Source organism: Elgaria multicarinata, chromosome 2, assembly GCF_023053635.1.
Source record: "Elgaria multicarinata webbii isolate HBS135686 ecotype San Diego chromosome 2, rElgMul1.1.pri, whole genome shotgun sequence".
Lineage (NCBI taxonomy): Eukaryota > Metazoa > Chordata > Lepidosauria > Squamata > Anguidae > Elgaria > Elgaria multicarinata.
Window position 1 is genome coordinate 43,176,438 of NC_086172.1, and position 24,916 is coordinate 43,201,353.

The following is a 24,916-nucleotide window of genomic DNA, read 5'->3' on the forward strand; positions in this document are numbered from 1 at the left end:
TCTTAGCAATGCTAGATTCCCACGAAGTGAATAGGTGCAACTGGGCAGGCGGAGTGTCCCCTCCACATGAGGTAAGATACCCCCCTCCCTTTCTTAAGTGGGACCCTGAAAGAGCTGAAGCAGGAGATCTGTTGGAGGAGAAGCAGAACAGTTTGGCAATTTCTGGATAGGTGGAACTAAGAAATCTTACCTACATTCCATATAAAGGGCATCTTTAACATTTGTATGAAGAACTACAAGACTGATTTATTCTGCATACAAAAGGGCGAAAGAAAAGCCATCTATTTGGCTACTTAATTTTTTTAAACGCAGTAATATCTATTTATTGCCTAGCAATCAGTTCACAGCTGCAATCCTAAACTTCCTTTTTGCTGCTGGAAAGCAATGTTTGGCAACTCAGACACAATTTTTGGACCCTTGGTTCAATCGCCTATAAAGCTTTTAACAGAAGCCGCGTTCCATGTTGGATGGCCTAGGATACAGGACTAGGATACAGTGAGTAGTCCTTGCCCACTAAGTGAAGTTTGTTACATTTGTATAATTTCTTATGTTCTAATTTAATGAAGTGCTCATTTTATGTCACAAGAAAAAAATTCTCAGAATTTATTGCCATTACGTAAACTCTTTCCATACAACTCGATTTACAAAAAAGTCAAACGTTTCACCCTTCTGCTTTTGAGCTATGTCAATGTTAATAGGTTTGTTTCCTTTTTGATTTCTTCAAAATGCTTTTCAACAGTGGGCTCATAAAGCAAAGCAGCAGTGGTTAAATTCAGGTAAAGAAAGGCATAAGTTCAACAGAAATATCTGCATACAGGCAGATTTTAAAATGATACTGAATTGACAAGACACACTCCGAATTTATTTTTTTTAATAAAACAGTTTTAGTTTGAAGGTCTTTATAGTGCTAAAATGTACAACTTGGGCAAAAGTAAACACTTCCCGCCCTCACAATGTATCACCGAGATTCTAATTCTTGCAAAGTACAAGAAATATGTGTTTCAAATGCCACAAGCATGAACTTCTTCTTCATTTCTAACAGAAGCAAAACATGAGGGGGCGGAGGGAAGTAAGCAAGGAGGCCTACTGAATTCAGGTTTGATTTAAAAAAATACCTCAAAATTTGGCAGTTGGAAGTCTGCATATTCTACCTTGATATTTTCTTTCTTTCTTTCTTGTTTGTTTTAAATATAAGCACTTCCTCCCCTTTATCCTGCTCTGCATCAAGCCTGTTGTAAAAATCCCAGACCCTTAAGTCACTCTCAGTATATTTACAGGAATCCTAACAGCAAAATACAAACTAGCATGAAATTAATGATAGTTTGCATTTTTTTTTAATATTATCCCATAGCTGAATAAATACACCAAGCCCAATTCAACCAATCAGCTGAAGTTATGATGATTCAGAAGCAGCTATATCTGTGACCAAGGATGCTGGTTTTTCATTGAATGTGGTTGATCCATCTCCCCTGTCTTCAGGAGCAGATGGCTTGGCAGTGGGAGGACTGGAAGTTGTAGTAGTTGTAGTAATGGAAGGAGGAACAGCAGTATCCAGGATGAATGAAGAGGTTTGTTCCACACTTACAGCAGTGCCAAGATTACCAGGTAGGGTGCTCACCTGAGGAGCAGAGGCAAGCAGATTTGTAGGTAGAGTGGACCCCTCAGTAACCAATGGAAACTGTGCAAGAAATTCTGGTGTCAGAGGAGTGATTCCAGAGAGATTTATTGGAGGCAAGGGAAGAAGTGGTGGAAAACCTAAGAACATTCAGAGAAAAAACACGAAACACATCACATTAACAGTAGACTGTGTATATGTATCATAGAATCATAGAATAGCAGAGTTGGAAGGGGCCTACAAGGCCATCGAGTTCAACCCCCTCCTCAATGCAGGAATCCACCCTAAAGTAGATGCATTCTTTCTTAGTCTAGAGGGCTGAAGTATTCTAAATAATAATACTTTGCATGTATATTTCACATAGCAGTGTCAAAGCACTCCCCACATATCAGTAAGCCTTACAACAATATAGGTCAGTATCAGCCCCCACACTACAGATGAGATGCTGGAAGTGGTGCAGGTGCATTCACACAAACTACAAGGTCTAACTTAAGGCTATTAATATGAAATCTGCACCAAGGTCTTACTGGTTCACTGTTTAGTTTCCTAGCCACTATATTAAGCTAAGTATCAGCCATGCTATGTAAAGATGGTGACATCTCATACCAAACAGTGTCCACCAAGTACTACAAAGACTGGTGGTTTAAATGGTTGATGGTTGGTTATTTAACCCACCATGGGTTATTGTGTTGTGTGGAGGGCGTTTTTCAACCAGCAGTTGGTTATTTGGCTGAAATAAGCAACTCAAATAACCAATGCTGTGCAGAGTTGGCTATTTGAACCATCATTGGTTATCGTGTTGTGTGGACAGCAGCATCGGTTATTTCGTCAGCCACAGAATCTCAAGGCAAGAGCAGTCAAAGCGGTGGCTGCTGCTATCGTCCAGCTGGCAGGATAGATTTTCGGCAACAATGGCTGATCAGATACTAGTGGGAGGTCTGAGGTGGGGGGGATGAGTGAGTCAACTCAGTCAACGCTGATCCTAATCCACACAATGGTTCGTTATTATCATGTTGTGTGGAGAGTACCCCTTAGATAAACAGCTGCTGAGTTGATAATTACCCCACTGTTGACTATTGTGATGTCTGAACACAGCCAAAGACTGCAGTCAAAATCCAGCATCAGTTCCACATAAAGAAACTGGCTTTTGCAAATGAAACAATCATTTCCCCCTTGCAGACACTACATATAAGAATCCCTCAACCATATTTGAACACATTTCTCATACAAACAGTAATCCCATTCCCTTTTGCAACTCATGGGGTACAAATGAATGAGCAAGCGCTAGCAAACATGGGTAAGAAAAGTGCAAGTGCCTTTATTGTCCTGTGCCCATAACTCGCTGGATTCACCCAATATGTTCTCAAGAAGGTTTCAAGAGAATGGATAGAAAGCAAAGGCGATTCATATTTCTGCCACAACATAATGCAGAGGTTGTGGATCTTACTGTATTTGCATTTAGTAAAACTGGTTGAACTGGTACGTTTGCAGGAGGAAGAGTCACCACCTTGTCCAATTTAAGCGATTTCCCACTCCCTGGTCCTTTTCAATCCCCACCCCACCCCGGCTACCACCAATTCCATTATTTGAAACAGGAGCTATATTCTACTTAACATTACTTTCTATTCTATGCTCACCAAATATGTAGTATTAACTGTTTATTCAGTGTCATAAGTCTAGTTTGACTTTTTGCCATATACTTTTATCCTGATGGTAATCTTGCCTTAGATTATTTACCCTGCCTTTGTACCAAAAATGGCACTCAAGGTACCTTACAGACACAATTAAAATTAAAATTTATATCATGTTTTTATACTGTTTGTTTTATACTTTGAATGGTTTTAGTTTTTCTGAACAACCCAGGGAGCATCGGCTATTGGGCGGTATAAAAATGCAATAAATAAATAAATAAGATAATAAAACAACACATTAAAGAACAATTAAAAAAAGTTACAGAATAACCCCCCTCCTCCTTACAGAGTAAAGTCATAATTCTGACCATTTTAGAGCCTAAAGCCAGGCCTGGTGATTTATAGTAAGAATTATGAACATATGAGGTTTGCATGTGTTTTGTTGTTCCAGTTTGCCTCTGTTCCAAGCCAGGTTTTCAGGTTGTTACTATATTCAGGCCATGAGTACTCAGGACTAAAACATGCACACATTCAGTGGCAATTTTAAAAAAACTATTTAACATTATTTATTCTGGGGTTGATTGTCGCAGGGAGGGCAAAGCACTACACAGTGCAATGAACTTCTGCATACAACCACTGAAACCGTTGTTTAGTCACTCTTGCAGCTCTGGGATTTCAGCAGGGATTGGTTTGAATCCAGAGTTCCAATCAGCAGAACTCTGTTCACATGGCACTTTCTCTGGAAGACCAAGGGAGGTGAGTTTCTCTAATTCCTCCTTCTGCACAGCTCCCTGTGCCTCCTGAAATCCGGCACTGAAAGGCTGGGGAACGTTCCAGAACTGTGGAAATGGTGCTGGCTGGGGAAAGGAGGAATCAGCAAAAATTGTCTCCCTCTTTCTTCCTCTAGGGGGAGTCTCCACTGGCTCTCAGTCCCTTCTGCCAACAGAAGGAGCCCTTCCATTCACAGAAGAAACACACTGGAGCCAACCCAATGTCTGTACACTTTCAAGCATAACCACTAAAAACTTGCTCTGTTTTAAAAATGAAAGCTGAAATTCTCAAGAAGCTGAGTTCTGTGCCCAATGCCACTTCCTGCTTTTCACGTCCCCTGCAGACAGCACACATACAGACATATTTCCTATTGTGTCACGACACAAAGTCCATACTACTTTGAGCAAGCAACTGAATGACTGACTCACTGTATTTTTCAGTTCATGTACAGATTACATAAAATCCACGTATACCAGTGGATTGTACAGGTTAGATACGGTTTATCTGAAGCCAATCTAGAAATCTGCAGAAACATACCAGGATGTCCAATGTCTGCTACTCCAGGACCAGCAATTAAGTGTGGGGCAGGTAAATTCAGGTTTGGAATATTACCGAGATTGGGAAGTCCAGCAGGTAAAGGCATCAGTCCTAAAAAAAAAAGAAGTAATTTGGGGAGGAGGATAAGAAGTTAAAAGCCAAATACAGTATAGATATTAAATTTTTGAAAAGCTCAACAAATCAGCCATATATACTGGATGAGGAATCTGTGCTCTCATCCAACAATCCCCGATGTGCCCAAGGAAGCATCTCTAGCACATGCATTCACCGCTGGATCAGGAAACATCAGAGGCTGAACATTTTTAGCTTGGCAGTGCCAATCCTTGCAAGGGACCACGTGTCTGTGTGAGGGGCTGGACTGAGTGCCCCATGCCTTTCCTGAACAGATGAGCAGTACGGATAGAGTTGACAGTGCCAATCATCCAATGATTACAAACACAGAGAAACAGCAAATGTCTACCTCTGGATCAAGGGCTGTCATAGTATTTGTCAGGAGCAGTCTGTCTACAAGGGAAACAGCTATTGACTGGGCATATTTTTTTTTGCTAGGTAAGTCCTTGTGGATATCATACTGATGTCAGGGATCCAGTTTTCCCTGTGGCTTTCAAAAAAATATTTGCACACAGGTCAAACAGCGATATTGAGCAGTGGCAAGGAGAAAATGTTTCCCAAAGTGTTCTCTGTCAACTGGAAAAATCTGCCAATAGTAATATTTGTTTATTTATTTTATTTATTATTGCATTTATATCCTGCCTCTTTGCCTCCAAGGAACCCAAGGCAGTGCACATAATCCTCTTTCTCTCCATTTTATCCTCACAACAACCACCCTGTGAGGTAGGCTGGGCCGAGAGTCTGTGACTGGCCCAAAGTCACCCAATGGGTCTCCATGGCTAACAGTTTTTTATACTGTTTTTATATTTTTGATCGTTTTAAATTTTGTATACTTTTCAATGTTCAGTTTTTAACTTTTGTAAACCGCCCAGAGAGCTTCGGCTATGGGGCAGTATATAAATTAAATAAATAAATAAGTGGGGACTAGAACCCGCATCTCCCAACTCCCAGTCCAACACTTTAGCCACTATACCACACTGGCTCTTCTCGCTTAACCGGCTGCATTACTACATGCATTCAATACAGCACCTTCAACAGAAGCCACTGTCATCTAAGCATTTTTGACACCCAATAGTCTCACAACTAGGCCCAATTCATTGTGTGACCTGCACCTTGTGCAACGCAATATTAAAAGTAGTAAATATCACTTCAACATATTACTGTGCCTGGGATGCACCACAGACCATTGATCAAAATGCAGCTGCTCCATATACAGGCTTGGACACCTTCTGAACCTAGTCCAGGGTCTCCTCCACACTAACTCCTTCTTGTGCGGGAGCACGGGATCTCTTTCAGCCTCAGGGCCGAATTCCATTCTGGAGAAGTGTTTTTACATTGTCTGTCAATATTGTTTTATAATTACATGTTATTGGAATATATTCTGTCTTGATTGCTGTTTTCTTGGGGAGTGTATACAACTTTTATGTTGTTTTATTTTCTAGTGAGTTTTAACAGGAATTTATCTTTTATGAATTCAGTTTTTAAATACATGTATTATTGGAAACTTAAGCTGAGAAGCAAGTTAAAAGCAGAATTAGAAGTATTCCTAAAAGCCTGACTCTTATACTAGACCCCTATGAGAACTGCGATTTGTAATTGTTTAAAAATAAGAGCTACTGAGACTTTAACTTATCAGTTGGTGTGTACCAATATGAAATTGGTGGGGCTGTGCTTAAGAGAACTCATATTGTGTGTATCACTAACACTAATTAGAGTCCCTTTATCTCCAGGTTAAGCATGTGAAGATGCACTACAGTAAAAAATACATTATAGGAGATATAATCTGAAAAAGTACACAATTGGAGCACTGACAAAATTAACAACTGCATGATACACACCGTCAATTTTGAAGTAATTATAACAGAAAGAGGTTTCATACTCTGCCTCCCCTTGAAAAATATCCCTTTTGTGTTTTTGGCTGTTGTACATTTAAAGTTTCTCATTCAGGTTGTTAACACTTTACCTGGTGATGTACCTGCTGGGTTAACTGGAGGAAGGGCCTGACTTGCTTGGGGAGGCAATAAAGGTACCGTGGGAACACCTAATGGAAAAGAATACCATCTTTCATTTAATACCGTATGCCATTTTGAACATAACAGGCAAAACTACATGTCTATCTGGCCAAGAAAGAAAGAACATCACCACACAGAGGAAAACCGCATTTCATTACTGTTGCTTCTCTGCCCCTGCTTCTGTCCCTCATTACTTCCTCTTTCTTCCCGGAGGGGAAAGAAGAAGTAAACGAAGGCCACGTGGCCCATTTAGGGGGTGTTTGTATCGCCCAGCTTTTCCTGCACACAGCAGGAGATCATAGCACAGCGGTTCTCAACCTGTGGGTCGGGACCCCTTTGGGGGTCGAACGACCCTTTCACAGGGGTCGCCTAAGACCATCGGAAAACACATATTTCCGATGGTCTTAGGAAACTGTATTGACTGAACTATGTCATGTATCATCTTTTGTATTATTAAAGCTATTGTTACGTATTATTTTCATTAGCAAACCATCCCATGACAATGGATCGTGTAGAGAAGAACGAAAATAATTTTATGGTTGGGGGTCACCACAACATGAGGAACTGTATTAAAGGGTTGCGGCATTAGGAAGGTTGAGAACCACTGTCAGAGCACGTTCCGTTTATTTTAAAAAAGTTGGATTAAAAGGGGTCTATTTTGTGACTGAAAAACAAGCGGAAGGAGCAGGAAGTGCGTGGGAGGCAGATGACATCGTCTAAAGGACACAGTAGTGGGCAGTAGTGAGTGTGCGATAAAAAACGCATCTGATGAACCTCAAAGAATAAACAGGTAGCAAGAGGGAATGGAAAGGAGCATTCTAGAGAAGAGCCCACGTAAATGAAACGCAGAGACCCTACGCACCAACATTTTGTTGCAGCTCCCACTTATAAGAATATATTGTAGATCATACGTTGCCCTTAGGATAAAGGAAAAACGTAAGAACCTCTACTTTCTTTTAGAGGCCTTGGTTTTCAGGGGATTCAAGAAATCAGTTGGTCTGACTCAAATCCTTTTGCTCTCTTTGGGAGGCACACATCCAAAACACACACCCAGCCACTCATACCTATGCCACGACACCTCTTAAGTGTTTTGGCAGGAAGCAGTATTCTTTCTTTCAGCAGATCCCCCCAACCCACAGGACCAGATTAATGGTGGCTTAAGGGGCTGTAGCAGGAAGGGAGAGTGGGGGGGGGGGAAGTCCTGACCTTTCAGTGGTACTCCACTCTTGGAAGTAAGGGTCCCAACCAGTGTTAAGAACAGGGCCATTCTGCGGGCCGTGGACTGAATAGAACTTCAAACTCCCTTATCTCCAATAAAGCCCCACTTGGCAGTGAGGCAGCACAAAGGTTAATGAGCCCCTGTCTTTTGCCCACTGATCAAATAACACTTAGAAAACAGAGTAACTAGCATTAGACATATCTTCACTTGCTAACGCTGCTACGTAAGAAGTCAAACCTGTATTGAGCACGTTGGTGACCGCAGGCGCTGAGTTGATGGAAAGCTCAGCCAGGCTCTGCTCAGTTCCTGTAGTTCCAGGTGGTAATGAGGGTGGGGGATTCACTGAAGAGAGCTGAACCTGATTGAAAACAATGCGATATTTAAGAACTGCTGCTTCCGTGGCATTTGAAACAGTGAAATAAACAGAATAAAGCTCTCAGTAACGATCCATCCCTAAAACAGCACCATCAAATAAAAAGTCAGAAAGGGACATGCAATTTTTTCAGTACAGGGGAGGCTACAGGGAAGACTTCATGCTTGTAGGATCCACTTGGGGGTGTGTGTGTCATTTTGTTGTTGCTCTTGTTAAACAAGGAGTCCGAAAACCTTGGTGATATACTGCAAAACATCCAGAAATCTATTAGTAGATCCTGATCTCTTTGCTCCCACCCCTTTGTCAGTACACTGTGCAGCAGCTGCAGGGATGCTCTGACACAAGTGGTTAGGATCAGGGTATAAGTTACATTCCCACTCCCCAAAAGCATTCTATCTTACTTCTGTAAAGCCATCTTTGAGTGGACTAATAGATGTATTAGACAACTGTCCTGGAAGAGAAATTTTCTTTCCCTCTTCAAAAGGGCGCGTAGGTATTCGATGCAAGTATCCATATCCAATGCCACAACCTAGGCTTTTAAATCAGAAACATAAAAAGAATTAGACTACCCCAGAAACAAACAATTCATCATAGGTCTTTTGCCAAAGAGTCTCCTTTTCAGAAGTCTATTATTTTGCATTATCAGGATTCAACCAACAGTACTTTTCCTTCACTTATAAAGCTAGTATACGGCATGTATGTGCCACTTGGACATCAATGTTTCATTTTTAAAGCCTCAGTTTTGAACCTAAGCTTCCACAGCAGCTTAGAAAAGCATAAAAACAAGACAGTAGAGCTACTATTTAAAAGAAAACTGGCAGAGAAAGAGAGAAAACAACTTAGAATATTACAGGAAAGCAGCAGCTAAGGTCAACTGGGTAAATAAAAACTCTTAGCCTAAAGCTTCTCAAGTTAGGTACCATTTTAAGAGCCCTGGGGAAGAGATTCCCCATAGTTAAGGCACCCTATTTCCAGTCATCCATTGCCTAATCTCAGATGGCAGGGGAATCTGGAGAAGGGCCTCTGACACAATTCTTCACGCATAGGCAGGTTAATGGGGAAGGTGGCAATTGTTCAGGTACCCCAGGGCTTGAAGCTGTATACACTACGACCAGCAAATGTCCAAGCATCCCTTCAGTATCAGACCAGTCCTTTAATACAAGTCTAGCTGTGTGGGACTAATCCAGAAATAGTGCCTGGTGACACAGGCCGACTAATATTATACTTGAATAAAAAGTTACTTTACCTTCCATCTCCACCCCAGGAAGAGTTTGGGGTAATAACCACTTCCCGACAATTATCAGTGTCTGTGTTGTATACGTAAAGTTTTAATGGTTTGCTTTCATGGGTTTCAATAAGGGAGAATAAATCTTCAGACTGAAGGGGGGAAAAAAGGATATTTTTAAGTGACTCACAATATGCATAAGCTGGCACTTCAATAATCCAGGTTTAATACAGCCCTTTTAAGATAAGAAGTAATAAATTGTCTCCTGAAGTTCGGAACTGAACCACTTATTGCAGGAGAGGTTAGCTCATTTTATTTCAGTATAAATACGAAAATAAAGACATGGAAAGTTAAGAAGTCATAAAATGAACCTTCTTAGTAGTTTGCATTAGCTCTATCCAATTACACTGAATAGCAAATTTTGAGTTCAAGTTATGTTTATCTACACAAAAACAAAGCTCTATGATGCCTGCCACAAAGCAATTCTTTAAAACATCCTGAGTAACAAATTACTTAGGGTTAGCATAGTCCCAGTCCTGGTTCTGTAATAAATGAAATAAGCATTTACCTCATTCATGACAGTATCTGCGCCAATTATGTAGTCACTATGAGGTCTAAGACCTGCGAGTGCAGCAGGAGAATTTGGTTCAACTTCCTAGTTTCAAGACATAAAATTGAGAAGTAGTTTGACTAAGTGAGAAAAATTAAAGGCAACAACCATAGCTCCCAATCAAACACATGGTTTTGTGGTCTCCTGCTCCTTTTCCCCAGCCATCTTTCCATCGTAACTCCCTGGACAACCCCTGGCTCATAAGTTAATAATGCCCCTTTGGGCATGGGAGGGTGCAACAAAATCAACCTATGTATTAAGCGATTTTGTGCTGAAGCATTATTGTTTTATAAAATACCTTATTAAATATTCTAGAACTGCACCAGTCACAGATCTGTCCCCATTTCTCAACCGGTTAGCCAACACGACTCAACGTGTTTTCTAGAGATTTCCTTAGCAAAGGAAATATGCAAAATATAAAAAGTTATCCCAAATACAGAGAAGCAACTGAAGGCTGTGTGTGCACACAGGTACACAAAGGTGAATGCCTGTGCAATCACTGTTGCATGGGGGATCCCATATAAGGTAATAATAGACTCCATTTAATGCAATCCTGTGTTGCTGAACGCGATCTGCAGCTCCTGCACAGAAGCTTTTACCCACCAGGGCCGCAAATGGAAACCTCATTTCAGCATAGACACTATTCGTTGGACATAGACATGCATTGAACTGGGATGATAAAAATCCTGTTGGTTTTACTGGCCCAGAATTTCACTCAATGAACAAAGTGGGATAAAGGAAATGGATATGATTCAAAGAGAATTATTCCTATATCAACCACTAAAGCAGGTGAAACCTGCATGAAATTTCAAATTAATTTGGGGTAGGCATGGGGAAACTTCAGCCCGCCAGCTTCTTCTCCAGGCCCAGCCCTCTCACCTTTGATCAACAGCTGATCAGATATATTTTTCCTGCTCAGCACTGAGAAATAACCCCTCTTCAGCTGATCTGCATGGATCAACTGGAAGGAGGGAGTTTAGAAGGGTATGTGTGTCTCCACATGCATACGAGAGAGAGGGGGAGAGAGAGAGAACGAACGAGAACATATGGCATGGATGGTGTATGTGCATTTGGTGAACTGTGTGTGAGAATGAGATGGCCATACCCATTCAGGCTGTGGTCATGCCCAATGCTGGCATGTGGCCCCTGGGATATTTCCTGGTGGCAATCTGGTCCTTAGACTGAAAAAGGCTCCCAAGCCCTGATTTGGGGCTTGTATAAGATATGCTCCAACTGGATCGCTCCAATCCCAACCCTGTGCAAATCGTCCCAATTAAGGCAGAAGGAGTTGCGCACCCAGATCTATAGCAAATTATTTTCTCCACTAAGAAAACCCTTTGGAAGTTTCCACTTACCAGAACATGCCAGACATTCTCATTGGCCCCATCAAAACTGCAAAAACGAATGCTCACTCCCAGCAGGCCTTGCCCACCCCACATGTTGCTGGGCGTTACTGATGTCTCTCGGAGCTCCAAAGTTTTGCTGCTGTAAACCAGCATCTTGACAGGCTTTTCCACATTTGCTTTCAACAGGTCCTTGAGTGTGTCATTGTCTTTATTCTAGGAAAGGTGTAGAGGCATTGTTTTCAGAGTTCATTTGCAATTTTGTTCACCACTGCAGTAGCTTATACGCATTTCAAAGCCGTTTATAGACAAATGAGAGATGAAATCTGAACTGGATTTTTTTCATACACACTAGAAGTCAAGACTAACTATTTAGGTATAAGAATCCCTACTTACTAAAGCAGTGTGCCAACTAATAAACTAGCACAATGTCATCAAACATGATGATATGTTTGTGCAACTGGAACATGCTGTAATACCTCAGGAAACATGGTAGCGCAAATGGTTAGAACTGAAATGTCAGGTCATTTTTGCATGCTTTATAGTTAACGGAATTTGGAACCAGGAACATGTCATATAGTCCTCGCAAGGTGCCCAGTGCAAAAGGTTAGAATGTTACAAGTATTAAGCACCCACATTAAAAAACGCACACCAATACTTATAGTTAAGAGGCCTTTTCATGTATTTCAGTCTCCTTAATATTTTTAAATTCCAGCTTTCAACTTCATGTTCTGAGCTTGACCCAGAAAAAATACCACAAAAGTTGAATTTAAGACAACAAAAATATTAGAGTGGATCTAGACTAAGTTAGTTGAACTCCCACTGATTTCAATGGGAACCAAGGGCAACTTAGTGTGGATCTAACATTTCCCCCCCCCCCCCCCAGTTTTCAAGGTGGATATTAGTGTATCTGTATGGTTTACATTAAAGATGGTGGAATATCATATATTCAAAAGAGAAAGAGGCCAACTTGAATGTCTGATACCTCCCAAGACACTCTTAGTTTTACATTCCTTAAAGAAGGATGGTGTCCTAGGTAACACTGCAAATAATATTCCATCCATCTCTGTTCTGCTGACATAGATTTCCCCCCTACCAACTATGCCCAATATCCTTCACCTCAACTTCCCTGCTTCTTCATCCATCTTTCACAGATACAGGGGAAATTAACCTGGGTACTTCTGTTCTGAACTTCTCTCTCTCAAAAGCACGGAAAAATCCAGACGGGCCATGGCCTTGTAATCATCCCTCTCCACTTTGGCCTAACATACTCATGCAATAGATGCTAGGGCAGGACCACAGCTGAACACAGAGACCAATCATTTCTTCTTTCAGCACTGATCCATCAGCAGAAATCTCATGTCTGAGGAATCTATGCCTGAAGTGGCACTTTTCCTTTGGCTACTCAAAATAGCCATGGAGAGACTAAAACAGCTAATGTAATTTGCACCTCTCTCAAAATATTTCTGAGCAGATCATGACCCTCTTTTTAATTGTGAAAAGAGAATCTCCCCCCACCCCCTGGGCAGGTCTAAATCCAGCATGACATCATTGTAGAAATCTAATTTTAAAATATGTTAGCAATCATATGTGAATACTAGGCTGTAAATTTAAGAGATTTAAATTTTGGTTCTCAGACACCCATCTCAAAAGTCTGACACCCACAAAACCTTTCAGGAATTAACTTACCAGTCTTGAATTGTTAATAGAAACAATAAAGTCAAAGAATGGCTCTAATCCAGCTCTATGTCCTGGTGAATTTTCTTGCACCTATAAGAACAAACATTGCATGAAAAATTAGGGAGATGATACAATGGGTTTGATAACTTATGCTTAGTCTAAAATTCCCACACACGGGTCCATAACTGCAGTCAAAGACACCAGTATATGACAAGAGAAATAAACTTTTAAAGAGCCAATGGCAACAAAGGAATACATATTTCAAAATGGTAGCAGGTTGAATCTTGTGCTGGGAGTTATTGCTGAGTAAGGGGGGGAAAGGTTGCTACAAATACAGACGTCTGCCACTCTTCCCCTTTTAAAATTGTCTTTATAGGCAGGCAGTAAAAACAGGATATACTTTGCCTCAAGGAAGGAGGAAACAAGAAATCTAGCTTTTGCTGGCACCTAGGAAACGATTGGTTACCAAGCCCTGCCAAAATTTGTAGATCCCTATTGGCATCAGACTAATTTCAGTAAATCCAACCAGCCACACTGGAGATAGCAGCTCATGTACTATGGCCTTTGAAATCCAGTTCTCACTGAACTGGTTTGCACAGAATACTAACTTATGGTTTACTTAACCCATGGTTTTTTTCCCCTAACAAGAGTTTGTCTAGGAAGTGATTGAACGAACCCTGCTTTGTTTTCTCAATCCCTGAGTTGTTTGTCTACCTTCTCCTTTACCCACTTCCTCCATCACAAATGCCTTTACAGCACTATAGAGTTTCTGGGTTGTTTGTGCTTAACGAACCATGGTTTGTTAGTGCAGCTGTGTTGGCACATCATAACAACCCAGAATTCAACACTCATTGGTAAAATAAACCATGGGTTAGCATTATGTGCAAATCAAGTCATTGACTGGGATCAGACAACACGATAACTCACACTCAAGGGTTGAGTATGAGTTCAGTGTGGGTTGTCAAGGGTTGAGTATGAGTTCAGTGTGGGTTGTTGAAATGTGGGTTATCTTATTGACACTGTTCAGACGACACACTAAACCATGGTGGTTAAGCATTTTAAGCTAAACCTTACAGCTTAGCATGATGTGTGAACCATTCCTAACCATGCTGGCTACATAATCACAGTTTAAACTTGCCCACTAACCATTTCCTGCAAAACGGTCTAGTGGCTTAACCATGGCTTAGCGTGTTGTCTGAACAGGCCCATTGTCTGAACCCAGCCACTCTAACAACTCATGGTTTGTTAACCACAAGCAACCCCTGAAGAGAACCCATGGTTTGCTGTTGGGTTGTGAACTGTGGATTGTTTACCATGACTTATTGCGGCTGGGTTCAAGCAACACAATAACCCATATTTCAACAACAACCCATGGTTCAACGACTCCCTTGAGGGAGGGTTATTGTGTTGTCTGAACCTAGCCTATAATGAGCCTCTTCCTTCATCCTATACAACATCTTGCCCTGTGAAAAATATTTCTACTATTGTGAATTCAAGTAATGCAAACGTAGCATATAAAAGTTAGGCATGGTGTATGCCGACAGCCACACTACAGATTGCAGAAACCGTTCTATCCCATAACATTTCAATTTTATCTGGAATAGATAGTTGTAATAGCACAGGAACTAGAGGTGATCTGGGGTGGTGGTTGTTCAGGGACTAGGAAGTAGGATAATCAAGAGCAAAGATAGGCCTAAATAATTTCTGGTGCTGGCTTCTAGCTGACTTGTGCATGTCAAGAGAGATTTTATAGTATTAGTTTAGTGAAGCAGTAGCAATTCCAGAGACAAGACTGAGAACAGTTTGGCAAAATACTGAACTTAATTAGGGCTGAACCTCTATGTCAAGTGAATGTTTGCTGAAAGATGAACAAAAGGTTAACTTTTCTGCTCTGGTTTGTGTGCCCTTGCTCAGAAATTGTCAGTCAAATTTGATTGTCTGCATTATAGCACCACTCGTAGTAGGAAGGAGGACTTTAGGGGAAAGCGCTATTTTGATTTTAAAAGGGGGCTGAATCTGAAGCCAATCAGAGATGAAAAGAGATTCTCAATGGGACACAACAGTGACCTGTATGCCAGGCATGCGGAATGGGGCCACGGTGTTCCTGAGCACATGCTGAGGGTGCAACTTTTCTTTGCAGTGCCACCTCCCCCATGAAAGAATCTCCCCAAAAGATTTCTAAGGGGGAATTGTTCACAAAATGCACCCTTCCATTTTGGGTCAGTTCTACTCCCAATATTTATTGCGCAGCATCAAGCAGTTCATTCATACACGCTTCTACCTGGGAACATGGGAAGAGCAGTAGCTCATGCACAGCTGCATCTAAGCCATTGTGCAGACGCCCCTTCACAGTTAATGCCTTGCCAAAGTGACAGGTGCTTGCTCACAATAGCTCTCACTTATATTTCAGACACTACATCTTTTTTATTGCACAGAGAAGTATTTCTGCTGAATATCTGACGAGAGCATCTTCCGCAATTTTTTTTTTTAAAGCATGTTGCTCGGAGACAGCTTAAACAACCCGTCTGTGACTAAACAATAAAGCTTGCATTGCTACAGAAAAACCCAAATTCTGAACCAAGAAAAACTGAATTCTGTGACCTGTATTTCCTCAATGCATAATTTATTCTGTTTCAACTAGTCATAAGGGGAACCAAAGAGCTACATGGGGCAATATTAATTCTGCTCAGTCTCTTCTCTGGGTCCTGAAATTTCCTCAGACATATTCAAGCCTATCAACATAAGGGCCAGGAACTTAAACACACACAAATCCTACAATATTTTTTTTTAATGATGATCTCTTTTTTAAAATACAACCACTCCCAAATCTTCATTAGTAGTTTTTACATACATCCTGATCATTAGAAAACTCTTGCGTGCTTCTCAGAAAACTTACTCTTAACTTGAACAAAGCAAACAGTAAAATATCTTCAACCGATGGTCAGGAGAGCACGCCAAATTAAAGTATATATGTAGCAGGCATCTTTAGCCTAATTACATGCGCAGCAATCATATCTAAACCCTTAATTCATAAATTATCAAGTAGATTATTCCTCCTTCTGCAGTAGCATACAGACAAACCTCAGAAATATAAAGTTTTGTAGGGCAAAGGCTTGGAGCAGCATAAATAACTACCAGGATCTTTACCATACAGCTAGCTAACTTTTCACATCTGCTTTAAAGTTTAGGAGTCAACAAGTATACCTTCAACAAGATGATTCAGTCTATCCCCAGTCCCTTACTGATATTAAGAGCCATGGCCATATATTTGGAAAGGCAGGATAGAAAACCTTTTAATAAATAAAAGGGAATGTTCCTGTTTAAGGGTCCAGCCACCCTGGAACAGGAACCTTGTAGTGTCATGTAGGCCTCTTGGAAAGACAAGGGAGTTTCAGGAGGGAAGGAAAAAGATATACTTTTCTCCCTCTGCTGTCCTATATAGAACTTATTGCTATATAGCAGAGTAAGGGGGTGTCTGGGGAGTGGTAACGGAAAAATGTGTCCTTTTCCCTTTCCTTTCTCTTGAAACATTTCTGTATACAGCAGGGAGGCAAGGTGCTTTTTCCAAGTCATGTTACACATCCCCTAATATCCCCACTAGGACACTTAATGGGTGGGTTGACATGATCAAGCTTATGAGCAAGGGTCTGGCTGTGGAACACCACAGCAAACCATAGTGGCTGAAAGTCATCCTGAAAATCAGGTCATGGATTATAAGTTGTTAAGGCGTTGGACAGTAAAATTCCCCTCCCCACTTCCAGTTTTCTCTTCTTACCCTCTATCTTCCAAATTACATACATCCTGAAAATTCACAGGTACCTGTCAGGATATTTTTGGGCTTTTAAATTGTTTGTTTTAAGTTTACAAACTCATACTTCTGTATACATAGGAAGTCCCCGCCCCCAATTAAGGAGAAGCCACTACCTTGTTCTGGGATGGTCTTAATTAATTTCCAAACTGATAAGCACTCAACTAGGTTTACGGTTAGAGGAAATGGTGGCATGGTGTACCTTAATGTAGCTTAACAACTAAGGTGTACCTTAATGCAAGGCTTCCGGTGTTTATTAAGCCAGTGCTTCTGTTATGTTTCAACTGGGAAAGTGCAATTCAATGTGGTTTGAGCCTAGATTACACAAGCAGTTCAGTAACTTAACTGGACTTATTTGCAAGTCTGTCTTAAAGGCATTTTCTCAGAAGGCAGACTAATTAATTTCAAAATTGCAAAGTTACAGTTTTAGATGGCTAACTGCAAGCATCAAGAGTGTGAAAAACTAGGGCTTAATTCAACTAGCTGGAATTACTATTGCACAGCACCTTGAAACAGCAAAGTTTAAAAGGGTTTTTACACAGAAGCTTGCGAAGTGTCAACCAGTTTATCAGCTGCAAAATGCTGAAATAGAGATTTTTTTTGCAATTCAGTAGAGACCCAATACAATAAAATGTTTCAGCATACTATCTGCATTAAAGGCAATTCTTCAGTTTGCTCTATTAAAATTGATTGTGCTTCTGTCTGATATTTTATATTAAATAGTACAGATTTCCATTGAACTTCCTTCAGACACAACCTATTTTTCAGGAGAAAGAGCTTTGTAAGTGAATTGAACCAATGGTTAAAAATAAATAAATCACCTATATCACCTATACTGAGCAGTGATTCTTTTCCCCAAGTACAGATAGTCAATTGTTTCAGGTTATTTTATAACCATTCATTCTAGACTAGCTGTAATAGAACAGGTGATAAGAAAAAATAAAATTAAAAAACTCTTACGTTGATGTGCTTATTTCTAAATCTCCCCAGTATGAAGAAAATTATTCAACATGCAAATAGTTTTAGCCAGTGTATTTTTCCTACTGTAAATAATGAGAAGATCAATACCAAATGCACATATTAATTTTTAACTAACATAATGAGCAAATTATTATGAGGACATCAGGCTGTTTTACAATTCTATTTGCGGAATACAGAACACATATAAATCATCATCAACATCATCATCATCATTTATTTTTTACCCGCCTCTCCACTTGGATCGAGGTGGGGAACAGCAATGAATATAAAACACATTCAAACTGATTAAAAACACAGCATACATGATTAAAACATGTATTTGTGAACCGCCCAGAGAGCTCCAGCTATTGGGTGGTATAAAAATGTAATAAATAAATAAATAAAACATCCTAAAAACATTCTAACATTGTATATCATACTTTCAGTAGTCATACAGCTTGAGATGTCATACAGCTAAATATTCTGCAACCACCTACTCCAGATCAGTTCCCATTGAGGTCAACATAATTCTTCCCCCCTGCTTTCTTTACCTTGCCTAATAAAACATCTTGCAATGTTCAAGTTCAGGCTTTGGAGGACCTCCAGGAAAAATTCTTATATATATATGTCCTCAGTGATCTATGGCTGTAAAGGAGGAAATTAGCAACTTGTTCAAAAGGAAGCTGGGACACAAATGATAGTATGGATGGAACTCTATCCCATCAATTCTACTGAACTCTATCCCACCAATTCATAATAGCAGCTTGATACACTATCCTTATGAGTGCCAGTGTAAAAACTGAAGCTACTGGACCAAGTTAAGATGAGAAGGAAAAGTAGAGTGAATTGATGGCATTAACTATCAATTAACCAACAATCTCATTCAGCAACCTAACAAATATCTAACAATGAACGCTGAACTGCAAAGTATTACAGTGATTACAAGTAACCGCCTTTCACTACCTTTTAGTACCTGACTGTCCTGTATATACCAGCAGTTAAGTGCAGGCAGACGAATCCCTTCCAAGTTCTACCAAGATATCAACATTTCAGTCAGTGAAACCAAGCAAAGGTCCATTCAGTTACTGTCAACTTCCAACCAAAACGCACTGACAAGGAAAAAATCTCAGCATCAGGTAAAACAAATTAAGCCTATTGTCAGAGGCCCAACCAACGTTAGTTGAGGATAGACCAAGTTCCAAAACATGTTCAAATGTTGTGTCCTCCGCATGCCCCAGAAATCACAAGGTGGTAGCTGGCTAATGAATCCACATGAAGATTTCTTAAGCAAGACTGGGACAACAGCAGTTTGGTGAACATCCAACATCTTATTCAAAAGGAGGTGTTGACAATCAAAACCCAAAATGTCAGACACAGCATCAACTCATAATTTACTGTCCACATTTTAACACACATCTTCACATTGGGGAACAGTATCTGTACAAATACAACAAGCAGGGATAAAAAAAAATCTGGGTCCTGCAAAATCTTGCAATAAAGTGCATTTAGCTTTGGTATATGAATTAAAGAAAACAAGAAATGAACTGCATAAAGCCTTCTTGTTTAACAGCAGAAAAAGTGACTAAGAACAACTTGAACAAAAAATATCCATAACAAAATTATATCAGATGACTATCAGAAGTACTATAAATAATATTTTGCTAAAATAATGCATTATAAAGTATGAAGCTCAACAAAGAATTATAACCAACAAGATTCAAACATCATATTTAGATTGCTTCTTACTATCTCAAGGGTTCAAAGGCAAAGTTATAAGAGATATTTCTAACACTTTAGATTGCAATATGGATTAGGTAGTAACATAAGAGGCTTGGCTTTGGAGTTCATAGTTAAGTATATGAACCTAGGGTATCCTACCCACTATATCACATTGGACCTGTTTGCACCTCATGACAAGCCATTGTGGATTAATTCACCTGCACTAGCTGTCATTTTGCATATACAAGGGATGGCATGTGTGTGTGACTTGTCATGTTGTGTGAACCTAGTGAGGATGGGTTGTTGGACATGACTACTAAATCATCCACAACTCTAAAATGGCCCATGGGTCCATGCGAACCCAATCACATACTTGACATCTATTGTGACGAAGGTTTCCACTACAGATTCTTAGGTATTAATTTTCTATAAAACAAATCTTTACTACTTGAAAAAACTATTTCAGTCACTCTGTGTTCATTAACATACAATTTAGATGGAAATGGATCTGGAGGGGGGGGGGAAATGACCCCGCTCAAATACATTCAAGAAATCACTGCTGTAATTAAGAAGCAGCTTTCAAAACTCTGACTCAATGCTGAGCCACAGTTTCTTTTGACAAATTACAGGCTTTGAGGTGTCTAAACTCTTAAAAAACTAAGCAAAACAGGAAAAGTGAAGCCCACACGTTGTTGAAAGTTTATTCTATTCCCTCCCTTATAATATTATATAAGGTATTAAGAATATACATGTTGTACATTTGCTTTACTGATACTGTTTTCAATTTTATTTTGCTTATTTTTTAGATTCTTTCTTTGATGTTATATTGTTACCTGTCTTGGTTGTCTTCAAAAGGAAGTTGAGGTATAAACTGACTGAAGTAAATACAACAAGGGAGCAATCCTATGTGTCCCCGTCCCCCCAGACCGCATTTGGTGGATATAGGATTGTTTGGTTTCCGGGTGCAACCTCCCAGCCCAGAAACCTCACTCTCCACCCACTATCCCTCATTGCCAGCACGTTTCTGGCTATGTCTCCACATTCAGAAATAAAGTGTGGAGATAGGAAAAGGGGGTGTTCCTGGGGGCAGAGAGGAGACTGGGGCGGCAGCCATAAGTCATTTCCTATGGCTGACCCAGCCTCCTCTCTCCCTCTCAAACGCTGCTGTTAGATGGACAAAATCACCTGTCTAGCAAAAATGCAGGGTGGTTAAAGTGAGGAAGCAAAGACTGCCTCTGCACTCAGCCGCCTGGCAATGTCTGCCAATTATCTTCATAGGATTGTGCCCCAAATATTCTTTCTATAGTACTAAGACATTCCTTTAAATTTGTTCCAGTTTTTCAACACACTTCTTTTCTGAAACTGAGGACACTCTTATATGAAACTCAGGAAATTATTATTTATTTATATCCTGCCTTTTTCCCAGTACTGGGACTCAAGGCGGTTTACAAGATTAAAACACGTACAATTAAAACATATAAATTACAAAAGTTAAAATAGAATTAAACCTACAGTAAATTTTAAAAACATGTTTTTAAAAAATTAAAAACTGTAACAGGTTAAAAGGGAGGGGGATCCAATACTTTACACGGGTCCAGTATAATTCCAAAAATCTGTTGAAACAAAATTTTTTTTGCCTGCCTCTGAAACTGTAGCACAGAGGAAGCCAGCCTAGCCTCCCTGGGAAGGGAGTTCCAGAGCCTTGGAGCAGCCACCGAGAAGGCCCTCTCCTACGTACCCATCAGCATGCTCTTGGGCTTATAGCCATGTCTGAAAACGTTCTGGCGCACAAAAATAAAACTCTATGTATGCACTACACAAAGTTGCTATATAACTTCATACACAAAGTAGAAGCTGACAGCAAGCAACTTTCTCTGAGGCGATTGCTTTGAAGTTAAATGAAGTTGCTATAGATGACAGTGTGATTAGTTTACCTGGTATTTATTAGGTCTGGAACAACGTATTTTATATTTCTTGCCCCAAGCCCCTGAAAAAGCAAGTTACAGAAGATTCCTATCTCCCTTTCAACTAGTCACACTGACACAGGAATTATTTCAATCAAATGAAGAATAATCCCAGGATCAAAACCTAAAAAACGGGATCTATAAACAAACTTCACTCAAGTGTAAGTTTTCACACAGAGCTGAAATCAGCATCATTTCCTACTTTAGGAAATGATGCTTTGAACAAAGTGTATTGAAAATGTTCAATACACTTTGTTCAAAATGTTTTGAACAAAGTGTAATGAAAATTATTCAGATAACTCAACCAGACAATAAATTTCTTTTAGGATTCCATTGTTTATAAGAGAACATACTGAGATCAAAATGTAACCCAAAAATTATGAACATTGTTTTGGCAATTATATCCAAGTTAATCAAAATTTCAACTTTCAGGAAAAATGAAGTTAGAAACCTCCACTGTTGACTTTTCTAAAAATTGAGAAGCACTCTTTAATAATACAATGACAGATATGAAGTGACAGTATTCCTTACTTTACACTACAATAGGATGCTTGTATTGGTTTATTATATAATAGCTCACCTTTAGAAGTTACTTAAAATGGTAGATGCTCCTTAAAACAAGGAAGGCACACTGCACTGGTTGCTGCAGAAACGGCTAAGTCATGGTATCAGCCTTCTCCAACCTGGCACTCTCCAGATTGTTTGGACTGCAACTCCTATAATTCCCAGCCAGCATGGGCCATGCTAGCTGAGAATGATGGGAGTTGCAGTCCAACCTATCTGGAGGGCACCAACCAGAGTTTTTTCACATGAACTCAAATCAAGGTCGCTTACACTTCAAACATCACCTCTTTCGACCATTTTGCATTTCACTAAGGGACAGCTTAACACTGTGGTGCAGGGGTAAGCGATTTTCTTGGGCCAAGAGCACATTTGACACCAGCACAAAATTGCTGCCATGGAAGGCATGGCAATTGGACAAGTAACCTGCCCCAAAGACTGAGTACAAGGCAGGGTTGGGATCAGAGCCCCAACACAGTAACCAACTACTTTGAACTCACAGCTTTCGGTTTTTAGCACTAACAGAAACCTATTTCATGGCAATCCCAGCAGCAGGTAAAGAAATGTGTTAAGTGAAATAATAAAAAAAGTGGGAAGGATAGGGCATCTTGTTGGGTGCCAAGAAAAGTGTCCAGCGGTACATTTGTGTTCACAGGCACCACACTGCTTATCCACACTGTGGTGGGAGAGTAAGTGTGAAGCATAAATACACCTGTCACGTGGGGCTGCTGCCCACCCAACCCAAAGCAGTACACTCAATACAGGGACCAGGGGCAGGCAGAAGGGATGACATCGAGGAGGCTCTGGACCAGGCAAGCTGCCAAAAGGCCACAGCTTCCTTTTCAACTGACAATTTGCAAAGGACACGTCCCTTTTCATCCCCATAGCTCTGGCAAGGCTTTGGCAGAAGAGTTTTCTCGAGGGTGGCTGGGTGGGAAGGAAGGAAGCAACGAAGGCAAGGAAGCATCCCGCTTCACCGCTCCCTAGGACACACGAAAGCGACCCTGCACGCACACGCACTCGCGTTTCTTCTTCCCACGACCAACCAGCCAGGCCCCAAACCCAGCCGCGTCCGACTCTCCCTCAAAGCGCGCAGCCCCTTCTCGCACAAGCATGAGTCCCCGTGTACACCCCTTGCCCCCGGCTCCGACTCAGCTGCTTACTCGCAGGACGTGATAGCCTTCGGTGCCCCCGCCGGGGATCTCCACGCTCTGCGACGAGCCCATGGCTCAGGCCCAGCGGTGGCGGTGGCGGCGGCGGCGGCGGCGGCAGCTTCTCGCGCGCGCGCACCCGAACACACGCACACACGCGCGCGCGCGCACCCCGCCCTCGCCCTCGCCCTCGCCTTCCTCCTCAGCGCCGCCACACTAAGGACGTGGCACTCCGTCGGGTCCGGGCGCCCGGTGCGCAGGAAGCTAGGAAACAGAAGGGCCTCCGTGGCTGGCAACCCGCCCGACAGCGCCACCTGCTGGGCCAAGGCCACGATGGCAAACGAAAGAGAGGAAGGAAGACAGCCTCGCGCGCACCGACTTGTGGGACGGTTGAATAAGGCGGAAGGAGAATCAGCTTTTAAAACACACACACACACACACACACACACACACACAGACAAAAACACACACGTGCGCGCGCACATACATGCATAGCAACGCGTGGCGGACGTTTCTACGGTAGCCCGTGCGGGACTAAGTGTCGGAGCGTCGCGTCGCACGGCTCCGCTTGTGGAGTGGTGTGTGCTGCTACCTGGCGGTGCAAGAGGGGAAAGGGCTTCGTTGAAGGAAGGTTCCGCGGTAATGACTGGGCAGCGGCGTCCACCGTAATTACTCCTCCCGCAGCGCAGAATCTATCCTTTAAAAAAAGAAAGAAAGAAAAAAAGGTCTGAGCAAAATCTTCACTCAGAAAACAATGCAAAACAAACAGCAAGACAGCCCAAGCCAAACTTAGAAGAACATACGGCACATCTGCCTTCCCCAACCTGGTGCCCTCCAGATGTTTTGGACTTAAACGCCCATCTGCCCCAGCCAACATGGCCAATAATCAGGAATGCTCGGAGTTGTAGTTCAAAGTATCTGGAGGGCACCAGGTGGAGGAAGGCTCTTATCTATCAAAAGAGGTTGCACTACCAGCATTTCAATCCCAGCCATGCCCTTTGCATGTGTGCAGTTAGGCTGGTGTCCACATGAGAGAGCCTTTTCTGCAGTGGCCCCACACCTCTGGATTAAGCTGCCATGGGGGAGAGGGTCTGCCAGGCCCATCATCTCAGGATTTTAAGATGTCTCTGAAAACCTACTGCTTTCCCCTGGCTTTCCCCTAATTATGTTTTAGTAGACTGGGTTGTAGCTGCAGTTACCTGCTGCTTTCTTTTATGCTGGTGTCTGTTTTTTTAAAAAATGTTTGCTGCTGTTGCTCTTTTTACTATTTATATCACATCTGTTTTTATTATTTAAGTTTCATTGTTGTATACCGCCTTGGGAGGGCTTTTGCCCTGAAAGGCGTCCAAGGAATATTTCAAGTAAATAAATAAAAGTCCCATTGAGTTCAATGAGGCTTACTCTCAGGTAAATATTGCAGGATTGTAGCTAAAGTACACCACTTATTTGTAAGTAAGGACTAAAACAGACATTACTTTAAAGTACTGTTTCATTTTTACTCTAGAGTAGGTGTAGGGCCCCAATTTGGATCAGGACACTAGGGGTGGGTGGGTTTAGTCTCCAATACCCCTGCTATGGACCAGTATGGATAATCACTGGGGGCAC

The 24,916-nt window shown here is 41.3% G+C and overlaps 1 protein-coding gene across 1 annotated transcript; it reads right to left on the reverse strand.

Annotated features, from left to right (window-relative positions):
• Positions 1-854: 854 nt before the first annotated feature.
• On the reverse strand, positions 855-23,499 carry GORASP2 (golgi reassembly stacking protein 2). The gene is made up of 10 exons (XM_063116400.1): positions 23,324-23,499; positions 13,158-13,238; positions 11,481-11,684; positions 10,084-10,170; positions 9,537-9,667; positions 8,692-8,824; positions 8,155-8,275; positions 6,650-6,727; positions 4,555-4,665; positions 855-1,755 (listed from the first exon to the last, which is right to left on the reverse strand). Exons 1-10 carry the CDS (start codon positions 23,384-23,386, stop codon positions 1,394-1,396), a joined length of 1,371 nt encoding a protein of 456 aa, XP_062972470.1. The 5' UTR covers positions 23,387-23,499; the 3' UTR covers positions 855-1,393.
• Positions 23,500-24,916: the final 1,417 nt, after the last annotated feature.